The sequence below is a fragment of the Colossoma macropomum genome, unplaced genomic scaffold (genome assembly GCF_904425465.1).
Source record: "Colossoma macropomum unplaced genomic scaffold, Colossoma_macropomum, whole genome shotgun sequence".
Taxonomy (NCBI): Eukaryota; Metazoa; Chordata; class Actinopteri; order Characiformes; family Serrasalmidae; genus Colossoma; species Colossoma macropomum.
Window position 1 is genome coordinate 31728976 of NW_023494803.1, and position 12277 is coordinate 31741252.

Here is a 12277-nt window from a genome sequence, read left to right on the forward strand (position 1 = left end):
GATTTTTTGTAGGACGTTGTGAAAAGGCTTTGTGAGAAACATGCCTCCCTAAAACACCTCACAGCATAACCAAACATAGGTGATAAGGTGAAATAAGGTGAAACTAACATGCTGGTTCTGCCATCCTGCTAAACATGTTCCTCTTCCATAAAATGTTTTCATAAGTCTGTATCAATGCTTTATAGTATATTCCCACTCCCCACTAAAATGCTTTGAGGTAGCCCTTAATACGGTGAGCCCTCCATGTGAAAATGCGCAAACAGATGTAGAATGAATAGGTAGAGAAAGTAGGGCCAGAAACAGACAGTTACTGTTTCTGCCTACAGATCCAGCTCCTCTTTTCTATGACCTGGAAACTGATTTTGTGATGGCATCTTCCTGGCTGTCCAAATACCAGAGGAGACAAGAGAAGCTGCTGCTAACACCTGCTGAAGAAGCTTCTTGTGGAGAATACATGAGTGTCTGCTACCCAGGAAGTCTTAGAGATTTTAGAGTGACATCACTGCATGCACGCCTTCTTCTGCAGGCCCCCTAATGGCCATTCCACTGGTGGAATGAAAATTGACTGATATTTTTAATCAATATAATCAAATGAAATATTTTTCCCTTTAACTTTGACTATCTGATTAACTAGGACACTGCTGTGAAATGTTGTAACTGTGTTGAGCTGCCAGCGAGCAATGAGGGGCGAAAAGGGAGAAGTGACAAACCCCTGCTTCAGATCTCTTCACAAAGGTCCATGCCGAGATAAATTGGACGTGTGTCTGTGGTTTAACAAAGATCCCTACAGTCTATGCTTCTCTCTGTTATAAATAGACACAGGCTAAATCTCAAAAGCCCCCCTTCTCCCTGTATGCACACCCAAACAGTGCCCTATATAGGTGCACCCCAGTCGCCCTTGTAGTTCCCTGCAAAGTGTACTGCACAGGGAATTCAGACATTTTAAGTGTGATTCCAAACACAGAAAGCGAAAAAGTTCAAACTGCACAGGGAGTAGTGAACAACAGTTTATCATTTCGCAGGAAGCTGCAGGAAAGTTGCATTATCTTTTGAAGATGCGTGTTTCATTATAACGCTGTAGGACGTTCCGAATAAAGATCAACTGCAGCTCCCTTAACCGACATCTCGTACTCAAATATGGGGAATACGACAGCTGTTTAGGAACCCTGTGGAAGGGAATGCAGCCCACGTCTTCTACACCCAGACAGTGCAATATATGTGCAGCAGGGAATTGTGCACACGTGGCTGAGTCACAAACGGCTATTTGTTAGGCATATCATACATTTGGGTGCAGGGGCCATAATTTTAAGACCAACGTAGTGCACTACTTAGGGAGTAGGGAGCCATTTGAGATTCAGCCACAGCGTATATGGCGGCCGCTTCTTAAATATAACGTTTCCGAATAGTTGAAAAAAACTTCTATTCCTGTTTACCTTCCTTGCATTTTACTGGTCTGGTAATCGTGTGAGGCCATGGACGTACAAATCGGGGAAAAGTAAGAGAAGTAAACAGAAAAGGAAGTTTCGTTCAACTATTCGGGACGCAGCCAGGATATGAGCTCGGTAGCACCGCCCATTATGAACAACGTGCGTTTAACACGGTCTTGATGACAAGTTTTTCATCATTATAATTATTATTATTACACAAAAATGTAAATCTGTTGCCTCTCCTTTTGTTTTTAATAGTAATAATTAACCACAAAATTATCATAAAATAAATTTAGAAAGTCAAATGAGTGACGTCACGCCGTGGTCCGTTGACAAGGCGTGTTGGCGGAAATTTTTGAAAACGGCGAAGAAAGGAACAGCCCCGAAAAACTGGAGATTCATCTAAGGTATTCTTGAGGATGGTTAAACATTTAGCAACGAATATATGCAATCATTGCGCAATTATTGGAAAAATTGTAAATATTTTAGTATTGTGACCGTTTGTCCGGTTTTAGTTGCTGTTTTCATTTTCCAGAATTAGCCATGTCGCTAGCTAACGTTGGTTAAAGCTGACCTCCGTTTTGTTTTCTCTGGTGTCTGGTCGTGTGTGTGGAGCTGGCTAAGCCTTTAGCTTGGTATCAAAGTTATTTACCTGGGCTCTGCCCATTTGTATGGTGTATATTTTAACTCTTTCCTGTTTAATTTCTCGATGTTTAGCGGCTTAACGTTAGTTAACGAAAGTGAAGTTGGTTCCATGTCTGCCAGCTTTGTATTCGAATATTCCGTTCCACCTTAAATGGTGCAGCAGTTGCATTCAGTCAGAATGTATCACGCAGCTGACGTTAGCTTCTTATGCGACTTTACCGTTCCACCTTAAATGGTGCAGCAAATAAAATAATCGTCCACAGAATAGAGAAAAGAATGAAATAAAAATACTCTCTAATGCCAGACTCACCTCTGTTCTTTAGTTAGTGCCAGCACTCCATAATTAATAAATTGAGCAGAACAGTTAAATACAATGAAATTTAAACAACGTAGACAACTTTAGTGATTTTGTTCCTGTGGTCTTTTATTCATTATAAGGTTACATTTGCGTACAGTGGCACATCTGTTTTATTGCTTGTGATTCAAGTAGCATCAGTGTAAGTCTTGATAGCATGTCAAGCCAGACGAGGGCACTCTTGTTATTTAGTGATGCTTAAGTTAGGCTTTATATCTTTTGAGTTCTCCTTTAACAGTACTAGTAATAAGTGAGTTCTAAATAAATACAAACATTTGCACAAAATGAGACTCTGAATGATTACAAATATTGGCTGCATTATCTGTGCATCTAGTGAAATTTTCAACAAACCAGAATACTGAAACAGTCTTTAACATTCATTTTTGTTAGTGTTAAGCAACGTTGATGACACTATATCACACTCAATATTGATCAAATTAAATAACAATATTTTCCAAATATATTTGTCAAATCATAGTCAAATCAACCCATGCTTTAAAAAAATAATGTTAGCATTAATGAGGTTTTGGAATTCATGCTTTGTGAGTATTGCTGCTTTGTGCTAAAAATCACATAGCTTCTTTTGATTCAGTTGTTGTTGTTGTTATTTTTTATTTATTTTTTTTTGGTAAACATTACCCAGACATTCATTCATTCATTCAGAACCATTCTTTGACAATCTTAGGCATCCAGCAACTATTATGCATTGCATTTGATGATCAGATCTTGGATTTTTTCATACTTTGGATGTTACAGTTTGGGTATTTTCTCCTGTAGAAATTTAAACCCAAAGCCTGTCTGAATATTATTGGAGCCTGTTAGCCTGTTGGGTGTATACCCAGGTTGCTGTATTGAGAACAGCATATGGTCCAGTCAGTTAACAATGAATAAGAGCTAATATCAGTGAAAAAGAGCCACAGAACACAGAAATGTATCCTTTGATATGTAATGTTGCATCTGTTTTACCTGTCAATCAGAGATGTCTGCATTTGCACGTTTTGTATGTTTTAAATGTGTGATTTCAGTATCTGAGAGGTGTTTAGTAGAATTGTGCATGGGTAATCAAGTACTTTTGTATAGTACTGAAAAATTAAAATACTAAAAGCACTATTCAGGTTTTTGTTATCATAGGAAGTCATTTTTATATCAATCACAATTTGAAAGAGTGCAGTTTTGCAATTATGTTACATTATTCAGTGTTGTCTTAACAAGATTAAAGCGGGTAAATTTAATGTAATAGTGTAGCTTGTGAACTTATAGTTTAGCACATTACATTTAGCATTCAAGCTGTGTTAAGACCGAAAAAATGGATGTGCTGGTCTTCTCTGAGAAAAAAAGGCCTAGAGTTTAATTTCTGGATAATAATCATAATTAAATTGTAGTCTCAGTATTGGTCAGAAACAGTGCAATTAGATATTTTGCTCAAATCGTTTAGCCCTAACTAATCTATTGTTTGTTTGTTTGTTTGTTTTTTTGTGTTTTGTTTTGTTTTTGTTTTTTTTAAGAATTTAATAGCCCCAGTTAGACCACAGTTTATCATGAGCCATGAGTAAGAATTACATATGACATATGGCCTTTAATGAGATTATGTGGTGATATTTCATAGAACATTTGTTGTACATTGAATATTTTTTTTCCGTTAGTTATGGTTAACCAAATATCCACCCATTACAGAATGTCTTACAGATACTCAAATATCAAAATTAATTAGAACGCACCTCCCTAGTGTTGAGCCTTAGTCATTTGATATGGAATTTTGCCTGTATGTCTTTTGAAAGTACTGACCTGAGTGGACCACAAGGTTTTATAGAAGTGTGAAGGAACACATTCAGTGACAAGTCTTGTGTAGTAGCCTGTCTTTAATCTGATAAAAAGTGATGTGGACAGTCCTGCTTTAAATTATTGAGATTTGAACAAATGAGTGTTTCTATGTCATTTTTCTACTTCTACTTTTAATGGTATATAATGATGTAAATGACGCCTTGCTCCTGCTTTAGAGTCCACGATGAGCCGAAGACCTAGCAGAAGATTTTCTGAGATGCCAATGCGTGCAACTGATGGCAGAATGAGTTTGGTGAATGCGACGCCGCAGAAGTATGTGTTAATCTGTGTGTCACTTTGCACTGTATTTATAACTGTAAACACATTTAGTTTCTGATTGGTTTACACAGTACTGCACTACAGTATGTTTCTAGATTATGATTGTTTATGTATGTGTCTTACATGAAACCTTTTTTACACTTAGCAAAGACAATGTCTTTGGAAAGCTGAACATCCCAAAACCTCAGTCTGGCACATCAGAGAGGAGGACCAGCTTTTTTGGAAAGTGAGTCTGATTGTTAACTGTGCTCTGTGTTCTAACAGTTGATACCGTATGTCTCTTCTGTGTGTTTCTAACAAATGGCTGAAAATGAGATGTTGTCATAATCCTGTATAATTGGAGTTCTTATCCTTGATGCAGTATAATCCAAGGTGTTGTGTAGGTGAATTCCTGTCATTTGATTTGCAGTGCCTTTACTTAGCTGTTTGCTGTTAGTTAAGTTTGCTAGGTTTCTATAATAACAACTCTGTTTCAGTTATATAAGCAGAGAAGTAATAACTAAACCTACTAGTTTTAGCTTTTTTGACAGTCTTTTACTTGAATTTCTACAGAGGTGCTGGTGGTGGTGGCCAGAGAAACAGCTTGTTTGGGTCCTATGGGGGCACAGAAAAGATCAAGGATCCCAGACCCCTTCATGACAAAGCTTTTGTCCAGCAGTGTATCAAACAGCTTTGTGAGGTGTGCTCAATGTTAATTCAAGAGTTTCTTCAATATAATATGAATTCTAAGTGTGGTTTCCCCCTATTGGAAAGCTTGGCAGATATTGTCATTGGCTACTTGGCTACTAAACACTTTTTTTTGACACTGTACCCTATAATACTGGAAATCAGTCAAAAGGATTTCATGGCCATTTGAATGGAGCCATCATGTTATGCTCAATGGAATCAATTTCTCATATTCTTTGTAGTTTCTTGGAGATAGTGGATTCCCTGGCACAATCACAGTAAAGGCCCTCCAGTCGCCTTCTACTAAAGAGTTCCTGAAGATATTTGAGTTCATCTACAGTTTGTTGGACCCTACCTTTCAGATGCCCACTGCCAAAGTTGAAGAGGAGATTCCTAGGATGTTGAAGGACTTGGGGTAAAAAATGGACTAGGCGTTTAGTGAATTTTAAATTATGGGCAACACAGTTCTCCTTAAGAAGTATACTTTTCCAGAAATGTCTCTGATATCATCCTAATAATAGTTCCTGTGGTGCTTGTCGCTCTTTTCTTTCAGGTACCCATTTCCATTGTCAAAAAGCTCCATGTACTCCATTGGGGCTCCACATACCTGGCCACAGGCTCTAGGGGCACTCATCTGGCTCATTGACACAGTTAAAGTAAGTTCAGTCAATGAATGGACCTTTTGTAGTTGAATCAGGAGTGTTGCATTATGAATAATATTATCGACATCTGCCAAAAACAGTTGTACGTTCTTGCTGTTCACAGTTTTTCAAAATGAAAATTCATACATTAAAAACAAATGAAAACACTTATGATATTGATATTTAATTTAAAGTACTGCTTTCCCCGATCTTGAGAATGGGCTTTTCAGTGTTATCGTGTAAAGAAATCTTGTAATTGGTCTTGCAGATCTTTAACAGTATGAAAGGTCAGAACCTACTGTTTGCTGACTTCTCAGATGGCTCCACTGAGCTAGAGGAGGGTGTCGAATACAACAAGGTATGGTTTGTTCACTTTCAGCAAACACTTATTAACCAGCATTGCATACAAACTCTACTATCCCATAAGTACTGTGATTGCTAACCTCAGAGTCGGTTTTGAGGATATGGATATAGTGACACCACTTGTTAAAGTAGAAATCAAATTGATTAAATCTTTAAGAAAAACATTTTAAATAATGCTAATTCACGTTTTTGAGACCACCTTTGCAAAAAGGTCTAAAAAATTCTGTGATGTTTTTTTTTTTTCTGAAATGTAACAATGTTAACAGTATGTTCCATGTGTCTACAGCTCTTCTTAGACTACTGTTCTAAGACCTACAATAACTTCATGCAGGGAGCAGACACCTTTGAGGATGAGGATGCAGAATACCTCAGCCATCTGAGTGAGTTAGACCTGGTCACCTTTCTGAGGCCAGTAATGTAATTAAGATTTCACAGTGATATCCTGACTTCTCTTGAACAAATCTGATGATGTATAATGACAATTGCGAGAAGTAAATATGTGTAAACATAAATGTTAATGATGTCTAAAACTTAAGAATACCCTGAATTAAACCAACGCAACATGTCTTTCATAATTGAAGTACTGTATCTTCTCACTGCAAAATAGAAAAAAGTAGGAACTTCAGGTCAGGTAAAACAAGCTATTACTGAGCAGGACACACTAAGGTCTGTAGAATAAGACGATATAACCTTTCCCCTAACCCCTTGCTGTTATCTGTGGCTAGTGTTAATTGTTGTTATTAATAATTTTGATGTGTATCTGATGCTCACAGAGAGGCTGTACAATGTGGATGAAGCTCTACTAGAGTCACAACAGGAAAAACACAGGATTCTGATGGAGGAGGTGGAGAGACTAGAGAAAGAGAGTCATACTGTAAGTATTTGCATTTTGTTAACTTGATACTTTAGCTTTAGAATTTCATCAGCTCATTTATCAGCTGATCATTTAAACCTCCAAAATGATATTTGGATGGGAGGTTTACATGATTTCGAAGTTTTATAAGGAGAGATGCATTAATGTAATGATTAATACCAGAGTATCTCTATGATTTCAGTCCTTTCCAGACCTGTCATGTCTCATGTAACATTTTAATCTGTAAAGATTATGGTAGTTTTAACCTACTATAACATGAACTGTAGAAATACCCCAGGTTCTTTTAATCTGAGTGCCAGTTAACATATTGGTACATAATATCATATCCTGGCCTGAAGTATAATAAACAATAATAAGTTCAATTTATATAGCATCTTTCTCAAACTCAGGGTTGCTTTACAGAGGCAAGGGGGGGGGGCAAATCACATCAGTAAGGGGAAGAGTGCTAAGAAAAGAGTTTTAAGCTGAGCTATAATGGAGGAAAGTGAGGGACAGCCACAGAGATGTTGCAGTTAAGTTCAGCTCAAGATAGATGGTTTTAATAACATAAATTATGATAAATTTCAGAATGTTTTCTATTTCAGTATTATGCACCAAATTTTTTTGTTGCAACAACAATGTGCCTATCATGTAGACATTCTTATCTCTGTAGTTCATGTGGTTTATCTCTTCTCAATTGTGAATTGGTCATAAATATTATAGACATATTGTGGTAGCATTACAGACATGTCTGGAGAACTCACCTAATATTACTTAAACACTTGGTTTTATTGTTTTGTTTGTATGTGTATGTGTGCATAGGACCGGTTGATGGCACAGAGGACTGAGAAGCTGAGGTTACAGACTGATCTGCAGAAACTTCAAAGCTACCGTGCTCACATGGAATCATTCAAAAGTCACCTGGAAAACAAGGCCACAGGGCTGTCTGAGGAGCTGGAGGCTGCTGGTACGAGTTTTTTCGCTTAGATGTTTCATGCTGTGTATAATTATACAGTGCTTTCAAAATAATAAGTTAGGTTATTTAAATGAAATTGTTCTCGTTACTGAAATACAGAAGCCAAATACAGTAACTTTTTTTTTCAACATAAATACGACTTAAATTTTGCTAAATAACCATACTTATCCAATGAAATATTACAGGACTATTATACCATCCATGAGACAATAATAATATCCCCATTATGGAAGATGAGATTGTATCTGTAATGTCAATGCATTTATTTTCTTATAACCAGAATTAATCAATTGTTTTCTCAAATGTTCAACAGACTGTGAAAAGTTTGATTCTAAACTAGATTTAAAAAAAAGACCTCCCCTAGCTTTCCATATGGTTTTAAATACAATTCTTACAAATAAATGTCTGTCTGTCTAGACCTTCAGCTAGAAAGTCTGAAGCAGGACAAGGCAAGACTGCAGCACATTCTGGAGAATCAGAAGTTCACTCCAGCCGATATTGAGCGCATCAACAGGGAGAGAAATGAGCTACAACAGACCGTCAGCAGTCTGAGCCGCAGTCTTGAGGAGGCCCAGCAGCTAGCATGGAATGAGGAGATCACCCTTGTCAAAACCAGGGAGAGGGTAAGTAGGCTACTTTCTGCCGTTCCTTTTAACCATCTACTACATCATTCCTATATTCATAACTGCTCAATTATCTTGATCAACTACGGGCTGGTTTGGAATATTTCCCCTCAAGCAGTTGGGAGTGGATTTAGATATTGTATACAAGTAGCTACAGTGTTGTGTATTCCGGGGTGGGGAACCGAGGACTGGAGTCCAACACAGTTTGTTGATTTCTCTGCTCTGACACAACAACTAAACCTGGTATTTGACTGCTGAGTTGAATGAAGTGTGTGTAGGCAGAAAAATAACCGAACTGTGCAGGACTCTGTTCCTCCAGGACTGGAGTTCCCCACCTCTGATTTATCTGTATAATGCTAACAGACATCATGCATGTTTTATACCCCAAAATATTAAAAATTTTCAATTAAGCCAACTTCTTTGGAGTTTATGTTAAGTTTACAACTTCTGCCTGTATAGCTAGAAGCAAATTACACTCTTAGTTAAATTTGACTGATTATGCATGCCCAACATGCACCTAGTGAGTCTCAGTGTTTATGCTTCTGTCTAGTTGAACATTCCTGCTTATTGTGAACTGCTTCAGATGAGTAAATATAATACAGCAGTACTATAATAGCTCTTTGGGTAATGAGGGACAGTTCAATTCCTTATAGGCAATTTATAGTGGTTGATATTTGCATGGAGATATCCTATAACCTCTTTTAACCAATTAAGACATTTCTCCCATGTGTAAACTGTAGGCTGAGGTAAAGTTGGCAGAGTACCACAAATTGGCACGCATGCTCAAGCTCATTCCCCAGTCTGCAGAGAATGCTTGTGGCCATGACTTTGAGATCAAAACAGTCAGCGACTATGGCCCCACCACTGCCACCCAGATCAGAACACAGATACAGGTACGAGAGTTCACCACCACAAACAAACCCAGGCTGCAGAATGTACATGCTATGACTTCTCTGCTCACAGTATCACTTTCTTGTTGATGTCTGTACAGAATCCTCTCAAAAACATGCTTTTGGATGTAGAAGAAGAGTTCAGCAGTCTGACCAATATGAAGCTTAGTCTAGAGGAGACGGTGGAACAGGTATGAAAGCTCTCCTACACTCATTACTTTAGCTTTATCTATTAAAAGACTCAGAAGTGGGGGTTTAGGTTTTTCATGTTGGCAGCTAATGTTCATTTCCACAATATGCTATGTTTGCATTGGCAGTCTGAACTACTGAAAAATGACAGACAGATTAATTATCTCTTGCTGCTTGCTGCTTCAGATAAAGTCTAACATTTCTGAGAAGATGAACGACATAAAGCAGATTAAAGATCAAATCCGCAGACTGGACCAGCAGCTGGAGCATGACATGCAGGTATGTCAACCAGAGATGGGTGTTTGAAATGTTCAATTACTGTTTCTGCACTTTAAGCACTTAAAAATGGTAAAAGGGAAAACAGTGAAATCTTCCAGTTCATAGATGCATCAGTTAGCTCCTCTTGCCATCAAAACATGCTGGTTACAAACATAGAAATAGAAGCTGTTCATCATTAATGCCTGACTGATCTGTAAAGGGAATAAAGTGAACCCTTGCAATATTCTTTGTAGTTTTATACCAGATTACTCTAGGATTTTAAAGTGTTTATGATGAATGTTATGTGAAATACTACGCTATAGCTATGTTTTAAACAACTGGGGTAAAAATGAATTAGTTTGCATTGATAAAAATAAGCACTAAAGTATTGTTTGAGTAGGAGATGGCTCAAGAAGAGGAAAAGTGGGCAGCAGATGTGGATTCTGCTGAAAGAAACAAAAAGCTTCTAGAAAAGAAGGTCATGGATGGCTACGAGGAGGCTGAAGAGCAACTGAAAGCAGCCCAACAACAGTGAGAGATCATGCACAACTTTGTTCTGTCATCCTTTTAACTTTTTATTATATTTTTTTTGGACAATAGAGTAGGAAGATGGTCTGTATTCCTCTTAAGTAGATGATTTTTGTTCTTCCATCAGGTACCACCTTGTGCTTCAGGAAACCAAAGAGGAGAGCCGGTTGGTGGCAAACAATTTGACTCATGTCTTCAGTGCTGCAGCCAACCACTTGGGTATAGTTGAGGTAAGAAAACACTGACATTACTTAAGATAATTACCAGCTATGAGGTTATGAAAGCAAGTCTACATGAATTTGATCAGAAGTCCAAGTTTAGGACTACTAATAAATTCTGAAATATATTAGCAGTGCTCAAATTGTGGGCTTTGATTACTTCTTCTGTTGTTTTAAGTGTAAGTGAGGTATTGTGTGTGTACATATATATATATATATATATATATTATATATATATATATATATATATATATATATATATATATATATATAATATATATATATATATATACACTGTGTGTGTGTGTGTGTGTGTGTATATATATATTACTGTGTTTGAGTGGTTTAACATGTTTTGGGCTTCTTTCAGAAACATTGTAACGACCAGCTGAAAAAGATGGACAAGATGAACGAAATTGTTCGGGAAGACCAAGCAGACCTGCATCAGCTGAAGGAAATGATAGAATACTTTGTCACTAGAGCAGATAGCTTTGCGTGACTGAATGGGAAGCCAATTTGTAAATAGTTTTGCACTCAGTTACTAATGCTACTTACATGTGTAATTTGTACCCGTTACTCTTTGTATTCTGTTTAATAAATGTGTTCTTTTTTCCAGCCAACCTGTATCCGTTGAAATAAGTGCTAATTGTCACAGTTATTAATGTTTTATGGATGGGGTGGAGGCAAAGAGTAGAAATACCAATGTATTTTCTGTTGTGCACATTATGTGTTGCTTACAAGGTAGTTAACAAGATTCTACACAAGTCCTGGATGTGGGTGTAAAGGCTTTTAAAAATTAGTGCCTGCATCAACTGTGCTGACAGATTTGTTATATAGTTTTTAATAATAGTTTAATGTTTCCTTGCATTTGACCATTTAACTCTTTGTAGAAATGTGTGGTACTTATGATAAATGTTTTAAATTCCTATTACGGTCACTATATGACTAAAATTAAAGAATCCAAGCTTTTACAATAACAGATTACACAAACAATGGGTAAAAGTATTCAGAAGGATCACTATTTCAGTCCAGCTTATTTATTACAATTAAGGTAGTTTAACATAAAGTCTAATACAGTTCACAGTGTAGAATACATGTAAGTAAAACTATTCAAACGGCAATAACATTCAACAAGCGCTAGCCTGTCTCCTTAACATGTAAATCAAATATAGGATGTTTGTTTATTAATGACCTGTGTAGTAGTGGGCAAACAAATGACTTATTTCAGGTTCATGCTTTCACAGTAGCTCGCCCAAGACCTGCCATGCTGAAGTTGTTTACCAAAGTGCCCGCCGACATTTCGAGTTCAGCCCCCAGCACCTAGTTGGCTAAAACGATGCGAGCTGTACCTTTTAAAATATGGGTCAACACAGCAAATTTCTGTGCATTTATAAAGTCGCTACGCTTAATTTATAGAATCATCAAGAGGAAGACGAGTCATTTGATTATTGCTGTAAATCTACACTGTTGCCTATTTTTAAGCATATTTGATTTTAAAAGTACGTTACTAAAATCATACTTTTATTTTGAATTGTACATGTGAAT

General features: G+C 37.1%; 1 protein-coding gene across 1 annotated transcript; it reads left to right on the plus strand.

Moving 5' to 3' along the window:
* Nucleotides 1-1754: 1754 nt before the first annotated feature.
* On the plus strand, nt 1755-11347 carry ndc80 (NDC80 kinetochore complex component). The gene is made up of 17 exons (XM_036593427.1): nt 1755-1834; nt 4425-4521; nt 4673-4753; nt 5080-5206; nt 5436-5608; nt 5747-5849; nt 6103-6192; nt 6484-6577; nt 6971-7071; nt 7873-8017; nt 8444-8649; nt 9390-9542; nt 9641-9730; nt 9915-10007; nt 10387-10517; nt 10642-10744; nt 11103-11347. Exons 2-17 carry the CDS (start codon nt 4433-4435, stop codon nt 11229-11231), a joined length of 1908 nt encoding a protein of 635 aa, XP_036449320.1. The 5' UTR covers nt 1755-1834; nt 4425-4432; the 3' UTR covers nt 11232-11347.
* Nucleotides 11348-12277: the final 930 nt, after the last annotated feature.

What these genes read in the sequence shown, in the direction of transcription:
- ndc80 (XM_036593427.1), top strand. Translation starts at nt 4,433, where the DNA reads ATGAGCCGAAGACCTAGCAGAAGATTTTCTGAGATGCCAATGCGTGCA. An exon ending in AGGATGTTGAAGGACTTGGG is followed by an intron (nt 5,609 to 5,746) that starts GTAAAAAATGGA and finishes CTTTTCTTTCAG; the next exon opens with GTACCCATTTCCATTGTCAA. An exon ending in GGCTCATTGACACAGTTAAA is followed by an intron (nt 5,850 to 6,102) that starts GTAAGTTCAGTC and finishes TTGGTCTTGCAG; the next exon opens with ATCTTTAACAGTATGAAAGG.